We start from the raw sequence: 16224 nt of genomic DNA, 5'->3' as shown, positions 1-16224 counted from the left end.
TTAGCTGAGTTTGGTTTACAAAGTGAATACAAACCATGTAAAATTTAGATACACGGAGGGAAATTTTATTTGCTGATAGTCTCTATTGCACAATTAAAAACAATAATCACAACAAATCTGTTGTTCCCCCCATTTTGCAGGTGAGAAGACTGAGGCTCTCAAAGGTTAAATGTGCCCTAAGTCACACACTTGCAAAGATCAGATATAAATGTAACTCAGAAATTAATCAATTACTCGTCTACATTTCTCTTGGCATTAACTGACACACAGCTACAAAGAAAGCACACAGATGTTGTTAAGATTTCTCAAAAAGTCTTAAAAAAAAAGTCTTAACCTAGAACACAGTTGTACAAGGGTTGTGAGGATTACAAAAAGCAACAAAGTGTTGTCTCCTTTATGCAAATATATACTAATCACTCAGTCGTGTCTGACTTTTTGCGATTCCATGGACTGTAGCCCACCAGGCTTCTCTGTCCATGGAATTCTCCAGGCAAGGATACTGGAGTGGGTACCCATTCTCTTCTCCAGGGGATCTTCCCGACCCAGGGATCGAACCTGGGTCTCCCCCACTGCAGGCAGATTTTTTAGCATCTGAGCCACCAGGGAAGCAAGCCCCTTTATGAGAATAATTACATATATTTTGAGCTTTTATTAATTTTAATATCATTTAAATACCAGAAACCACCTGTAAGTTTGGACTGTGTGTTAATTCCAATTTTTAGAATTCTTTGAGTTGAAGAGCAGAATGAATAGCACTGAGTAAAGATTTTTCATTAATTAGTGGAGTCACTTGTTAAAAGTGAGGGGTAGCAATCTCTGGCTTCTGGCTTCTTTTACTGCTAAATGCCCACTGACATTCATCAATCTTTCTGTTTCAGTATGGGCAGAACTTTGTTTTGTTTTGCCACGATACACAGCCTATGGGACCTTACTTCCCTGACCAAGGCTCGAACCTGTGTCCCCTGCCTTGGGCGCGTGGAGCCTTTAACCGCTGGCACACCAGGGAAGTCCTGGATGGAACATTGTTACAAAAAAGAAATAACTTTAGCCTTCAGCATCAGCTACTCTTTAACTAATGCTAACTCATAAACAAGGATCATAACCAATCACGCCTCCCCAGCAGTCAACTGCTACCAAGTGTTTTTCATTAAACTTAAGTGAAACACTGCCCAGGATGCAATTTTAAGGTAATATTACTAATCACATGCCTTGATTAGCCTGGGGGAGTAGAATAAGAGAACTGGCTGAATTTTTTAAAAAAGATTTTCTTATTTCTGAAAAAAAAATTTTAATTTAAAATAAATAGTAGGTAGGGATGGGACAGGGAGGGTTAAGTAGGGAGCTCAGAGTTGAGATGAAAGGTTGGTATACCAAGGATCGGCAGTGAGGGCTGGGCTAACCACAAGTAGATTTGATAAGGTTTCCCCAAGGGCCAAACAGTTTCACATGCAAGAAAGGTATCCAATGGAACACCTGCTCAATGTCCCAGGGGCTCATCTTTCCTTACCTCATCCTAAAAACACATTTACCCAGAATTTGAGATAAGGAGTAGCAGTCAATCCACCAGACATTTGCTGAATGCGCAAGTTGCCACATTTAATGAAGTTCATGAAAAACCTCAGCAGGAGAGCATTTCATTAACATCTGTCACAACTTATCAGCTCAGCCTATGCAAACATTACGGATTGCAATTTTGTATTAGGAATGAAAGGCGAAGGTCCCTTTTCTCCCGGCTTTCCCCTTCCTTCTGTGACGTACGGACACTGCCACCATGTGGCCGTAGGGAGCATAGCATGCTGAACAAAGGAGACCCAGCTGTCTCTCCGCCCAGAATGAAACTGGGTAGAAGCAGCAGCTTAAAGGCAACTACCTAATTAAACAAAAGACGTAGCCAAGCAGCCCTCAGCTTGAGACCTTTGCTGATATGGTGACTGTTTGGAACTCAAAAGATATGTTCTCTTCAAAAGAGCCTATACGCGGTGATGAGTCTTCACTGCTTATCCACCAACAGGTTGCACCACTGCAGAGTTAGCACGTAGCACCATTCCAACCATGCCTCCCAGACACTGGCAACTAGTCCTTTTCCAGAACATGCATGGGGTTCCAGCTTTGGATGGCATCTGGCATCTGGCCTTGCTCTGGAGCAAAACGTGTTCCAGCCCTCCCAGACTGGAGTGGAACCATTAACTACCAGAAACTTGTCAGGTCATGGGCTTCCCTGGTGCCTCAGACGGTAAAGAATCCTCCTGCAATGTGGGAGACCTGGGTTCGATCCCTGGGTTGGGAAGATCCCCTGGAGGAAGGCATGGCAACCCACTCCAGTATTCTTGCCTGGAGAATCCCCACGGACAGAAGAGCCTGGCGGGCTACAGTCCATGGGGTCGCAAAGAGTCGGACACGACTGAGCGACTAAACACAGCAATGTCAGGCCGGCCCTGAAGTGGCTTCTAGGCCTGAGCATCCCAGGCTCCCAGGGAAGCGGGGGTCCTCCTAAACACTCCCCAACTCTCATTTGTGAAGAAGAGACACTCCTGAGACGCTCCACTCTCACCTGTCAGACTTTCTTGAGCACCTCCTAAGCCCCTGGCCCTGTGCTGGGTGCTGGAAACTCAGAGGACCACAGAACGTGATTTCTGCCCTTCAGGAAGTCACAGCCCCAGGGAGAGAGAGACGCGTGAGTCCAAGCTTACAGTGTAGAGTGCTAAGCGCCACACGGCAGACAAGAAGAGTATTACAGGGTGAAGGCTATGTCCTGGGCTCCTTTGACAAACTCTTGTTATACTTGCTCTGTGCCGGGTGCTATTTTAACTGTGCCAGGTTGATGTTTTAAAGGTAACAACCCATTAATTGTCCTATAAGACAGTTGCTCTCACTGTCCCGGTTTTATAAATGAGAACCTGAGAGGTTGAGTTGCAGACATGGGATTTTTGCAGACCCAGGCAGTCTGTAGTGATGAGAAGATGAGAAAATATGAATCCCTCCTTTAAAAAAAAACCCAAACAAACAAAAGTAGAATTACCATATGCTCGTGCAATCCCACTCCTGGGCATGTATCCAGAAAAAAACATAATTCAAAAATAAACATGCACCCCAATGTTCTAACAGCACTGTTTACAATGACCAAGACATGGCAGCAACCTGAATGTCCACGGGAAAATGAATGGATAAACAATACATATATATAATGGAATATTACTCAGTCATAAAGAATGAAATAATGCCATTTGCAGCAACATAGATTATCATACTAAGTGAAGAAAGACAAATTATATGATATCACTAATATGTGGAATCTAAAAAAAAAAGATACAAATGAATTTATTTACAAAACAGACTCACAGACACAGAAAACAAAACTTATGTTTACCAAAGGGGAAAGGCTGTGGCGGGAGGCTAAATCAGGAGGCTGGGATTAACATATACACACTACACTATATAGCACAAGGGACTCTACTCAATATTCTGTAATAACCTACGGGGGGAAAGAAATCCGAAATATGTATAAGTGAATCACTGTGCTCTACACCTGAAACTATCGCAACATTGTTAATCAATTATAAAATTAAAGTTTTTCTAAAAGAAAACAGGAATCCTAGCAAACCCATCTCATAGGTCTGTTGTGCCTGTTTGATGGAGAGGTCCCCAGGGCTCACTTCTCCCCACAGATGTACTTCACAAGGCCACACAAACCAAGGAGACTCATCTAACTCAGACCAGGGAGGGCTTCCCCTGGGGGATAATTCCTGTATAACGTGTGAGCTGGAGACGGGTATTCTGAGCAGAAGGAAGAGCAGTGACCAAGACGGGACAGAGGCATGAAGGGGCCTGATAGATTTGGGAATTATGTGCGACTCAGAGGACTGGAGGAGATTCAAGGTTGACTGACAGGAGCTGAAGCCAGAGAGCTGGGTGGGAGTGGGGCGGAGTCCCACGGGGGATTAGAGAATTAAAGAAGGAGGGAATCATCAGATGATTGGTGATGGAGATGGCTTGGTGGGAGGCTGGATCATTGGGTGGACTGATTAGAGGGTGATCACAATAACCAAGGTGATAAATCTCAACTAAGGTACTAGCCCCTGGGATAGAGGAGAAAGATGGATTTGAGACATATTCATTTGAAAAGACAGTCCATGGCATCACAAGAGGGTTGGACACGACTTAGCAACTAAACAACAACAACAACATTTGAATACATGTTCAAGTTCATTAGCACAGACCTCCCAACCTGTAGGGTAGAGGTTGAACCCTTTAGATGGCAAACATGACCCTGTTTCACCTGGGACAGACCTCTCTCTCAGAAGGCGCTTCCCTTAGGAAGACAGCCCTGGGAAGGCTGCCTGCTCACCATCCCCTCCCACCCATGCTGTGTTCTCTCTTCCTCTATGTCTTTGCCATTTGTTTATCTTTCAGCTGTTCCGTGTGGCAGGTGGGATCTTAGTCCCCTGACCAGGTATCAAACCCATATCCCCTCCATCGGCAGCATGGAATCTCAACCACTGGACCACCATGCACGCCCCTATGCCTGTGATCACCGTCATTCCCTGTGTCCTCTTTGTCCTCTTGGCAAACTCTTTTTGTTATAACTGGAGTATAATTGCTTTACAATGTTGCGTTAGTCACTGCTGTACACTGAAGTGAATCAGCTATCAGTTCAGTTCAGTTCAGTCGCTCAGTCGTGTCTGACCCTTTGCGACCCCATGAACCGCAGCACACCAGGCCTCCCTGTCCATCACCAACTCCCAGAGTCCACCCAAACCCATGTCCATCGAGTCAGTGATGCCATACAACCATCTCATCCTCTGTTGTCCCCTTCTCCTCCTGCCCCCAATCTTTCCCAGCATCAGGGTCTTTTCCAATGAGTCAGCTCTTCACATGAGGTGGCCAAAGTATTGGAGTTTCAGCTTCAGCATCAGTCCTTCCAATGAACACCCAGGACTGATCTCTTTTAGGATGGACTGGTTGGATCTCTTTGCAGTTCAAGGGACTCTCAGGAGTCTTCTCCAACACCACAGTTCAAAAGCATCAATTCTTCTGCACTCAGCTTTCTTTATAGTCCAACTCTCACATCCATACATGACCACTGGAAAAACCATAGCCTTAGGTATACATATATTCCCTCCATCTTGAACTTCCCTCTCACCCCACCCCACCCTGCCCCTCTAGGTCTTCACAGAGCACTGACCTGAGCACCCTGTGCTATTCACAGGTACCATATGACCCAGCAATCCCACTGCTGGGCATATGCCCTGAGAAAAGACACATAACCCCAATATTCATTGCAGCACTATTTCAAATAGCCAGGACATGGAAGCAACCTGAATGTCCATCAACAGATGAATGGATAAAGATGTGGCACATATTTCTGATGGAATATTACTCAGCCATCAAAAATCGGGTCATTTGTAGAGATGTGGATGGACTGAGACTCTTCATTCAGAGTGAAGTCAGTCAGAAAGAGAAAAACAAATATCATATATTAATGCATATATGAGGAATCTAAAGAAATGGTACAGATGAACCTGTCTGCAGGGCAGAAACAGATGCGGATGTAGAGAATGGACACGCGGACACAGGGGAGAAGGGGAAAGAGGGATGAATTGGGAGACGAGGGTTGAATATATACACTACCATGTGAAAAATAGACAGCTAGCGGCAAACTCTAGCTCATTATTCAAAACCCATCTCAGATGTCACCTCAATAACTTAACAAACATTGAGCATTGATTCAGTTGACATATGCTTGGTATGAAAAGCTTGGATGATGCCCAAGAAGAGCTGGAGTGGTTTCCCTACATGGCCAGTGGCCATGGATCACCCCCTCTCCTCTTCCCACTGACTAGCTCCGTTGCGTACCCATTTTCTACCTCTGCTTCTCAAACTCTAGCATGTGTACAAATCACCTGAGAATCTTACTAAAAAGACAGATCCAGATTCAGTAGATCTGGGGTAGGGACCGAAATTCTGTATTGCTTACAAGATCCGAGGAGATGCTGCGGGTCTGCAGACTGCATTTGAATAGTAAGATTATATGTTGTCTCAGTGTAGTCTAGTGAAAAAGTAATAAAGGTCATTATTTGTTTGTCTATGCTGAATACTTACGGTAAAATTTACATACAATGAAACACACAGAATCTAAATGTACAATTTAGTGAATCTCTGGCAAACCTGTACACCCCTGTGACCTACACCTCAATCAAGAACATTTCACATTTCCAGAAAGTTCCCTCATTCCCCTTTCCATTTAACCCTCCAAATAAAGTTTGATTCTACAGGGACCCAAAGTGATGCACTTCAAGAAAATAGCTTTCTGATGCAGAAGACTTGATCACAGGATAAGTTTAAAGGGAAACAGGAAGAACTGCACATCTTTGAGGCAATTCTACATAAAGAATATAGATAACTGATCTAACTCATAATCATTGGCGCTATTACCTTAGAATGGTCTCTTTGGTCGTTTTTCAATAAATGACTCCATCTGCCTGGCCCTGTGCTTTACACAGAATAACAAGGTGAACATATTAGCTCTGTGTGCAGGGAGCTGGCTCCCATCGAGGAGGAGAAACAGAGAAGAATCTAGCAGATGCTTCCCAGAAGAGTAAATTTGGGGCTGCAGAGCATTCCTGGCCAAGGCAGGGGAGGATGAGTCATTCATAAATCTCCTGTGTTACACATCTCATACACTGCAAAACATTTCTTATGGATCTCATTTTTGCAACAGCCCTGGGGCAAGGCAGGTACCAGTGTTTCCCATTTAGAGCTGTGAAAACTGATGCTGGGAGGGGCTGTCTCAAGGCCACAAGTGGGCCTTGCAAGTGGGGCCTTCAGCTCCCTGGAAGCACTCACGAACGTGGAGGCCAGTTGGATGGCAGGAGTAACAGGTGTGCCTGCCTCCCCATCCCCACCCCAGAACCCAGATGCTAGCCTGTGCATGAACATCGCCCCTGGCAGACAGGCTGGGGCCACTGTGCCCTCGATCGTGCAGCCACTCCTGGGAAGTGGAATCCAGGGCACTGTGCCCTGGATGAGGGTCTCCAGCCCCTACCGGCCCCCAGAGAAGGGCTGTGCTAACGGTGCCCACCCTCACTTGTGTTTTAGCATCCGGCTTCCGGCTCCTGCACCATGAAAATCCTGTTTTGTGACCTCCTGCTGCTGAGCCTCTTCTCCAGCGTGTCCAGCAGCTGTCAGAGGGACTGTCTGGTTTGCAGAGAGAAGCTCCGTCCCACTCTTGACAGCTTCAACCTCGAGGTAGGTCCAGGAGGTTGGACCCTGTCTTCCCCTCCCCGCCCAGGTCAGGTGACTCTCCCAGAGTGGGATGGTCCCTAAGAAAGACGGGGACTCAGCAGCTTCTGAAAGCAAACCCTGTCATCGTCCCACGTTTCCACATTCAAGTAAAGACCCACCCAGACTGCTGTTTTGCTCCTATTATTAAAACCATGCACACTCATTCTAGAGCATTTGGCAAATTCCAAGAACTATGAAAAGAGAAAATTAAAGTCACCTTTAATCTCACCAGTCGGAGGAAAAAAATCTTAGTTTTTTCACTTACTATGTTATAGCAAGACAAGTTTCCCATTATTAACATTATTTTAAGTATACTTGGCTTAACCAATCCCTCCTGCTGAACATAAGTTGTCCTCCAGTTTTGGTATTATAGACAAATCTACAGTGAACACCTATGTGCTGCCTCGTATTTAATTTTCTTATTTGAGCACTAAATTTCACTAAGTCAGCTGCTTTCTCCACTGCTTTCATTACTGTTTAAATAGTTATTCCTCTCCTACTAAATCCAGTATAACTCGATTACTTTTTCTTTATAGTCAAGAAAACTCCTTTCAAAAGATGTCTTGTTTGGAACTCCTCAATCTTAAGAGCAACCTGAGGCAAGTGTACAAATACAGAAACCAAGTACCCACTTTGGGCTGACATGCAAATGTGAACAGACACAGCCCCCTGACCCACCACAGTACCACGCTCCTCCCATGCCACCTCAGTGGCTTTCGAGCCTGTTTTCTGAACAGTAATAACCATCAAATCATGAAGAAGCGTCCCGAGAACCCGTTCAAGGATCATCCATCCTCCTCCTTCAGTCACTGGGGGTTTTCTGAGCACCTACTATGTGCCAAAGCACCTACTATGAACCAAGCACTGGGCTAGACCAAGGACCCCAAGGTGCGCAGACAGATAGTGGGAGAAAAGAACCTATGATCCTTTCCTGAGAGTAATTACTGAGCAATGGGGAAGCAAGACCAGTGGACCCCAACCTAGTCTAGAGGGGCGGAGGGGGCTTTGGGAGGAACTGAAGCCTCTAAGGAGACCTAAAGATGAATGAAGAGGCAGGGAGTGAGCCCAGGTGCCCAGGTAATGAGGGCGGCACAGAGTGGGGGAGGAGCACACATGTGCAAATGCCTCTTGGGGAAAGGGGAGTGGCAAGTAAGGAATTGAGGAAAGCTGGATTTGGCTAAAACACAGAAGACCCACATGTCTTTTCTGTGCAGCCCAGAGAGGCTTAAAGTTTCACCCAGAATAAGATGTTTTCCCTTGGTCTCAGTCAACAGAGCAGACCGCTAGTTCACAGGTAAACCAGTGAAGGGGTTGATTAAGGAATAATCTCATCATTGTCGCAATCTTGACAAAGACTGAAAGTTGTGCACAATTCCTGAATCACAAGCTGTAACTGCAACCCTGTATCTCCCACTCCAAAAAGCATGAGGACATGTGTACACCCACATTTATGGCAGCATTACTCACAATAGTCAAAAGGTAGAGAAGACTCAAGTGACCAACAAGAGACGAATGCATAAACAAAACATGGTCAATGCGGACAATGGGATATTATGCAGCTTTTAAAAAGGAAGGGAATTGTGATACAGGCTACATTGTGGATGAGCCCTTAAGATGTATGCTGTCACAAAACAACAAATACTGTAGGATTGCACTTACCAGAGGTTCCAAGAGCAGTCAGATTCATAGAAACAGAAAGTAGACTGGGGCTGCCAAGAGCTGGGGAAACCGGGAGAGGGGAGTTAGTGTTTAATGAATACCAGGTTTCAGTTTGGGAAAATGAAAAATTTCTAGAGATGGGGGCGAGGGTTGATGATAACCCAACAAAGTGAATGTACTTAATACCGCTGAGCTGTATGCTTAAAAATGGTTCCAGTGTAAATTTGATGGTATTTGGATTTTACAATAGAGAAAAAAGTATTTGGAGCTCAGCTATAACACTGAGTCTGAGCTAGTTTTTATTTTTTTACAAAGTAAAGCATTCACAGATTTAGGTGGCTTGTTGAGAGCAAACATCATGCCCTGCCTGACTGTGAAGCACTGTGATGTTCCGGCTCCCGGGACACCTTGACCTTGGGTGCCGGTTGTGAAATGACAGAGGCCACCAGGGCCAGGTTCCCTCCAGCCTCCTTATTGTCATCTCAGGATCTGTGTTGCTGCTCCTCCTTCTTCCCCCTCCCTGTGTACCACTGGTTTTCCTGTTGGAAATGCTTCTCTCCCATCTCCCACTTGCTCTTTCCTTCCCTTTGTTGTCCTCACCCCTTTGTGGTGCTCGAGTTCAGCTGCTCAGTAGTATCCGACCGCGTGGACTGGAGCCCGCCAGGCCCCTCTGTCCATGGGATTCTCCAGGCAAGGATGCTGGTGTGGGTTGCCATTTCCTTCTCCAGCGGACCGCCCCTACCCTGCGCCTCGAACCCGTGTCTCCTGCACCGCAGGCAGATTCTTTAACACTGCCCACCTGGGAAGCCCGCCTTAACTCCCTAGCCAATCTCCAAGGTCGCCAGCAGTTCCTAACCACAGAAACCTCCGCCCGTGTGCAGGCTTCCCCTCCTCGTCCTCTCTGGGTGGACCCCGCTCTCTTCCCCACTCTGACTCTTCCTTTTCTGCCTCCTGTGAGAGCCCCATTCCACTTCCTGCCCCCCCAAACACAGGTGATAGCCAAAATTCCTTGTTCTTACCCCCATGTCCTTCCTCCTTCCCAGCGTCTGCTTTCCCCAGGCAGCAGGTACACTCTTCGCCTCCTCTCTGCTGGGCTCCCACCACTTTCCATAGTTCCTGGGAAAACCATGCTTCCCTTCCCTCCCCACAGCTCCAAGAACCTGTCCTGCCGTCTCGCTCAGACCTCCGGCTCCTCCCCCAGCCAGTAAACCCTGCAATACTGCTCTTGGGAGAGGATGCCTTGCAGATTCTCCACCGGTCCCCAGTTGGGCCAGCCCCTAGCTCCTTTGTTCTCTGACAATTGCTTGCATCTGCTGGGCTGTCTCTTAGGCACTCTTTGCCGGTTAATCTGGGCTTCGCCAGCACACAGTACACTGTGGCCCAGGGCAGTACTCAATAAACAGGTCCCATGGAGACTGGAGGGCTTCCCAGGTGGTGCTAGTGGGAACCCTGCCAATGCAGGAGATGAAAGATATGGGTTCGAACCCTGGGTCTGGAATATTCCCTGGAGGAGGAAATGGCAACCCCCTTCAATATTCTTGCCTAGAGAATCCCATGGACAGAAGAGCCTGATGGGCTACAGTCCTTGGCGTCACAAAGAGTTAGACATGACTGAAGCGACTTAGCAAGAAAGCACAGAGAAACTGTAACGCTGCAAGACGTTTTAGTCTCCTAATAGGTGCAGATGCTGTAGAGGTTTTACACAGCTGTTTTTCAAAGTCAGGAAGGAATTTGGAGCTAGTTTCTATTTCTCCATAGCATCTTAAATCTCTGGGGTCCTGAAAACACTGTAAGAAAATGGCCAGTTCCCGCTTCAGAGTGATGGATGACCTCTGCAAGTGCCTGCTGACCCCCAGAGGACCTGGTTGCCTGGATATTTCTAGCTTGTATTCACTTTTAACCTATTTTTTTAAGTTTTATGAAATGCCTAGAATCGAGGCAACCACATCTCACTTCCAAATCTTGCAACCCTTCACTATGTCCCCTCTGTAAAAGATGGGGGGGACTCAGATATTTAGGCAAGGGTCACTGTCCACCCCCCACCCCCAGTCCTTCCACCAAATGATGAAATCCTAATCTGTTCCCAGGACCTTCTGGACCCTTGGCTTCATCAGGAATTTCATTTGTTCTCACTGCAGGGCAATGGTCCAAGAGTGCCTGCCTTTTTGTTAGACTATCATTTTGGTCAGTAAATGACTAGCACATAAGCCAAATGATTGGATAGTCCTGGGCTTTCAGCTAATTGAGAATGATACTTACCCTACCTGCTTACAGAGAAAAAACTAGATTTACTGAGTTATTTTAGTGACCAAGAAGAAGGTAACTCCCAGGAAAGGTCTGTTTTGTTGTTGTAGTAGTTTAGTCACTCAGTCATGTCCAACTGTTTGCGACCTCACAGACTGTAGCCCAACAGGCTCCTCCGTCCATGGGATTTCCCAGGCAAGAAAACTGGAGTGGGTTGCCATTTCCTTCTCCAGGCAATCTTCTCAACCCAGGGATCAAACCTGTATCTCCTGCATTGGCAGGTGGATTCTTTATCCCTGAGCCACCAGGGAAGCTAAGAAAGATCTGGGGAAACTTATTTAAATTCCCTAAAACTCTATTAGCAGCAGAAGAGCTACTACTTCTGGGAGTTTCTGTCTTCATTACACAGAAAATCTTAGTAGTTGACTTGCTGCAGGAGTTCCTAACACGTTTTTCTTTTGTACTGTGCATCTGCTGGCCCACGAGTGTTGGCTCTCAGATATACTGGCAGAACCTCCCAGAGCAAATAGGTCCCAAATGTCTCTTGGTCAGAAGTGGCTGGATTCCTTAGAGGCAGAAACATGACAATCTGAATGAGTTGTTTATTTTCCTTCCATTGGCCCATTAATCTTTGATCCTAGACATTCAGATGACCCTTTGCTCATTGTCTTCCCTCCCCCTGCAAAGCCCAGCTTTATAGATCAATTTGGCACCAATCTGGGACTTTCCAGATGCTCCTCCACACTGTGTCTGAATATAGCAATGTCATCAGAGTGGCCTGTGAAAATGTGTCCAGCTCACTTAATGGGCCATTAACCCATCTCTGCAAACAGGCTGGTGAGTCCCTCAGACCAGAGAGTGTAGTCAGCAAGCTCATATGCCCATCTGGTGCTACAAATGTTGCCGTCAATTTGGATTCCTCATTTTTTTTTTTTTTGCCCAAAAACCTTCTCCTAAATCAAGAATCAAGATGCATTTTTTTAGTATCTAATCATCTAACAGTATGTTGAGTCTTGGTAAGGGCTATGCATCTGGTTTGATCATAGAATTTCATTTTCTCTGATTGACATGCAATATAATTACCATCTGGGCTTAGAAACCCAGGGGCTCGCAGAAGATCTGAGAGCCTCTAGGCTTAACAGTTTCCACCTGTTCCTGTAAATGGACAGGGCAGATCAAGGCCATGAGCACTCTGAGGATCCTATCCCTGTGAGGACTGAACCAAGTGTGTTCAAAGGTTCTTTTGAGTCCCATAAGTCTATGCTTATGAGACCACACAACTCAGGTTGGGACTGAACCCAGCCAAATCCCAGGATGGAACTTGAACCCGCTCTTCTTATTTATGTGACTGCTCCAGGATGAGGGATCTAATTTCCTGACCAGGGATGGAACCCAAGTCCCCTGCATCGGGAGTGCAGAGTCTTAACCACTGGACCACCAGGGAAGCCCCTGAATCCACTGTCTTTTAATTAAGATTGCACACCTGGTCTCAGGACTTAATGAAGCTTAGATTTGTTACGTCTCCTTGCAGAAAGAATTCAGTAAGAGACAAAGTGATAGGTAAGAAGTGGTTTTATTTAGAGATACACATTCCATAGACAGAATGCTGTCTGTCTCAAAAGGAGAGAATGGCCCTAGAAGAAATACATTTCACAGACAGAGTGTGGGCCATCTCGGAAGGCAAGAGGCCCCCAAACATGGGGTGGTTAGTTTTTATGGGCTGGGTCATTTCATGGGCTAATGAGTGGGATAATTATTCCAATTATTTTGAAAAAGGGGTAGAGATTTTCTGGAATTGGGCCACTGCCCACTTTTTGACCTTTTATGATCAGTCTCTGAACTTTCATGGTGCCTGTAAATGTGTCATTTAGATGCTAATATCACAGTGAGCATATGAAGAGGCTTAAGGTTCACTGGAAGTCAAATCTTCCCCAACTTTTATCTAGCCGGTTCTCACCAGTTTATGTCGTATCCTCTAGGGCTATGTCATTTGATTAGAGGTTTTGTCCTTCCCACTTCCCTCCTATTTCACTTCTACTGGCTTTCCCGGTGTTACCCATGCTTTCTGCTTCCTCCTTGACTCTGTAGAGTAGGGTTTCTCAGACTCTGTGGCTGTATTAAGCTGGATAATTATTTGTTGGGGTGGGGGGTGGGCTGTCCTATACGTTATAGGTTGTTTGCCAATGTCCTTGTGAAATGGAGGAGGACCCTGGGGGTCCTCCTGGGTACAAGTCCTTTCTGTGTCCCCCAATTCTTGTGTGTAGGAAATAGGCTTCATTCAGTCTCCTGAACCTGCCCTGAGTTCCAAAGGGAAGTTGCTAATCAGGGAAGGTAGGGGATGCCAAGAGCAGGGAGGAGCAGTCAAAGAATAGTGCAGCCATTCCTGGTTCCGCCTCAAGGAATATACATAACAGCATCTTTGAGTTCAAAGAGCCAACCCATCAGAAAAGACCCAGATGCTGGGGAAGTTGGAGGCAGGAAAAGAAGGGGATGACAGAGGATGAGATGATTGGATGGCGGCACCGACTCAATGAACATGAGTTTGGGAAAACTCCGGGAGGTGGTGAAGGACAGGGAAGCCTGGCGTGCTGCAGTCTGTGGGTTGCAGAGTCAGACGCAACTTAGGGACTGAATGACAATGATGACCTTTAAATTCTTCTGAGGGACCTAAGGCCCCCACCCAGGTGGAGGATGGTAACTTCAGGCTGAGCACAAGATTCCTGGAACATCTGTTACCACCGGCCATTCAGAACAAAGTCACACACCCTGCAGCCTCCACCCCAAATCTTGCCTATAAAAACTTCTCCCCGAAATCCATCAAGGAGGTCGGGGTTTTTGAACAGGAGTCACCTGTTCTCCTTGCTTCACAGCACCCCAAGAGGAAATTAGGCAGAGGGGATGGAAAGGAGATGGCAGATTTACATACTGAGTGGATGGAGAAACGGGGTCCTGAGAAGGGGAATGCTGGAGAGATGTCTAGGGTTATAAACCTGAACCAGCTGGGGAGTAAGGTGACATTCAGAGAGAGAGACAGAGCAAAAAGATAGACTTGGGGTGGAAAAAAGTAGGAGTGAAGTACTGATATATATGCTACAATCAGTAGTTCCTTCAAACTTGTTCCACTCATACTGAAAAAGTATATCAGATAAGAATTAAAGTCACCTGCTAGTAACAAACACCTGAAGTGACATCTTTAATAAGATGGAGATTAGGCATTCTCAGGGGCCTAGTGGTAAAGAATCCACCTGCCAATGTAGGAGACTCGGGTTCTAACCCCAAGTCAGGAAGATCCCCTGGAGGAGGAAAAGGCAACCCACTCCAGTATTCTTGCCTGGGAAATCCCATGGACAGAAGAGCCTGCTGGGCTACAGCCTATGGGGTTGCAAAAGAGTTGGATGAAACCTAGCAACTAAACAACAATACCTAGTAGTCCGCTGGTAGGATTCCGGGCTTTCACTGTGTGATCTGGGTTCAGCCCCTGGTTGGGGACCTGAGATCCCACAAGCTGCGCTGTGTGCCCCACCCCCCAAAAAAGACGGAGATTTGATTCCTCACACACAGTCAGCAGGAGAAAGTGGGAGATGCTGAGGTGGAGGCATGAGCATGACCACATCTTGGAGCAGCTTGGCAGCAACAAAAGGAGGGCAGGGTCAGAGTGGTAAAGGCAAGCAGAAGTCAGACTGAAGGACACGCTTTGAGGATTTGGTAGAACAACTGGTGAAGCCTGTGATTTAAGCTGCATGCATATCTCACTACTCAGTTAGAGATCAAGTTGGAAACCTTGCCCATAGAGGCAAGTGTGCCACTCCGAACACCCGGGTGGGAGTGTTGGCTCCCCAGAGAGCCCCAGTGGGGCACACATGCATCTTCTCACATCCTGCACATGTCCAACAGAGCAGTAACTCCTGATGCCCCGTGAGCCAGGCATGGACTCCCTAGTTTGGGACTCTCTTGGTAGTCCAAGAGAGGTTAAGACTCCAAGCTTCCAATGCAGTGGGTGCAGGTTTGATCCCTGGTCCAGGAAATAAGATCCCACATGCTGCATGGTGCAGCCAAAAAAATTAAAAATTAAATTTAAAAAAAGGACTCCAAGGTTTGATGAAGGGCTCTGCAGCTTCCTGCTCACCATGATGTCAAAGTCAGGCTGAAGTGGGGTTTTCATCTGACCCCCAAAATACGGAGAGGAGTGTTTGGGGTAAAGTGTGCTTGGGTGCTCAGTTGTTTCCGACTCTTTGCAGCCCCACAGACTGTAGCCCACCAGACTCCTCTGTCCATGGGATTTTCCAGGCAAGAATACTGAAGCAGGTTCCCATTTCCTTCTCCAGGGAATCTTCCTAAACCAGGGATTGAAGCTGTGTCTCCTGTGGTTCCTGCTTTACAGGTGGATTCTTTATCACTTGAGCCATTCAGGAAGCCTGAAGCCAAAACAATGGGGAGAAAAACGGAGGCAGAGGCTTCCAGGAGATCCAATCAAAGACAGGAATGTAGGAGGGAAGGGTTAAGGCCAGGGCCAGTCAGGAAGGTACTGGAACATCATGGTCAGGCTGGTGGTCTAGACGAGAGGTGGGAGATGCCAGGAGAGACAGAAGCTGCAGGGGTTCCTAGGGAGCTGGCAGGTCCACTGAATTGTGTCAGACAGTCCCAGATTATCCAACTTGTCTATATGTCAAAGGGTCTTAACCCCCTTTTCTACTTTTTGATTCATGTATAGTTGATTTACAAGGCTGTATTAATTTCTGCTGGACAGCAAGGTGACTCAGTTATTATATATACAATTTTTTAATATTCTTTTCCATTATGGTTTATCCTAGGACATTGAATTTAGATCCCTAGGCTATACAGTAGCACCGTGTTGTCCACTCATTCTGTATGTAATACTTAGCATCTACTCACCTTAAACTCCCAGTCCATCCTTCCTCCACCCACTCCTACCCTTTGGCAACCATAAGTCTGCTCTCTATTTGATCCCTATTTTCTATAACTGATGCACTGATAGTGATGATGAATGCATGCAAGGTGAAAAATGAATCACACCAAGGT

General features: G+C 46.4%; 1 protein-coding gene across 2 annotated transcripts in view; it reads left to right on the top strand.

Moving 5' to 3' along the window:
* PNOC (prepronociceptin) overlaps positions 1-16224 on the top strand; it is a 28883-nt gene that overhangs the window by 6529 nt on the left and 6130 nt on the right. For both annotated transcript variants that reach the window (XM_065908346.1, XM_065908347.1), the window contains exon 2: positions 7096-7245. In XM_065908346.1, coding sequence (XP_065764418.1) covers positions 7120-7245 — 126 coding nt within the window. In that variant the 5' untranslated portion in view covers positions 7096-7119. The remainder of the gene's footprint in view (positions 1-7095; positions 7246-16224) is intronic.

The sequence above is a fragment of the Muntiacus reevesi genome, chromosome 17, assembly GCF_963930625.1.
Source record: "Muntiacus reevesi chromosome 17, mMunRee1.1, whole genome shotgun sequence".
Taxonomy (NCBI): domain Eukaryota; kingdom Metazoa; phylum Chordata; class Mammalia; order Artiodactyla; family Cervidae; genus Muntiacus; species Muntiacus reevesi.
This window is presented reverse-complemented; position numbering and strand designations above follow the sequence as displayed.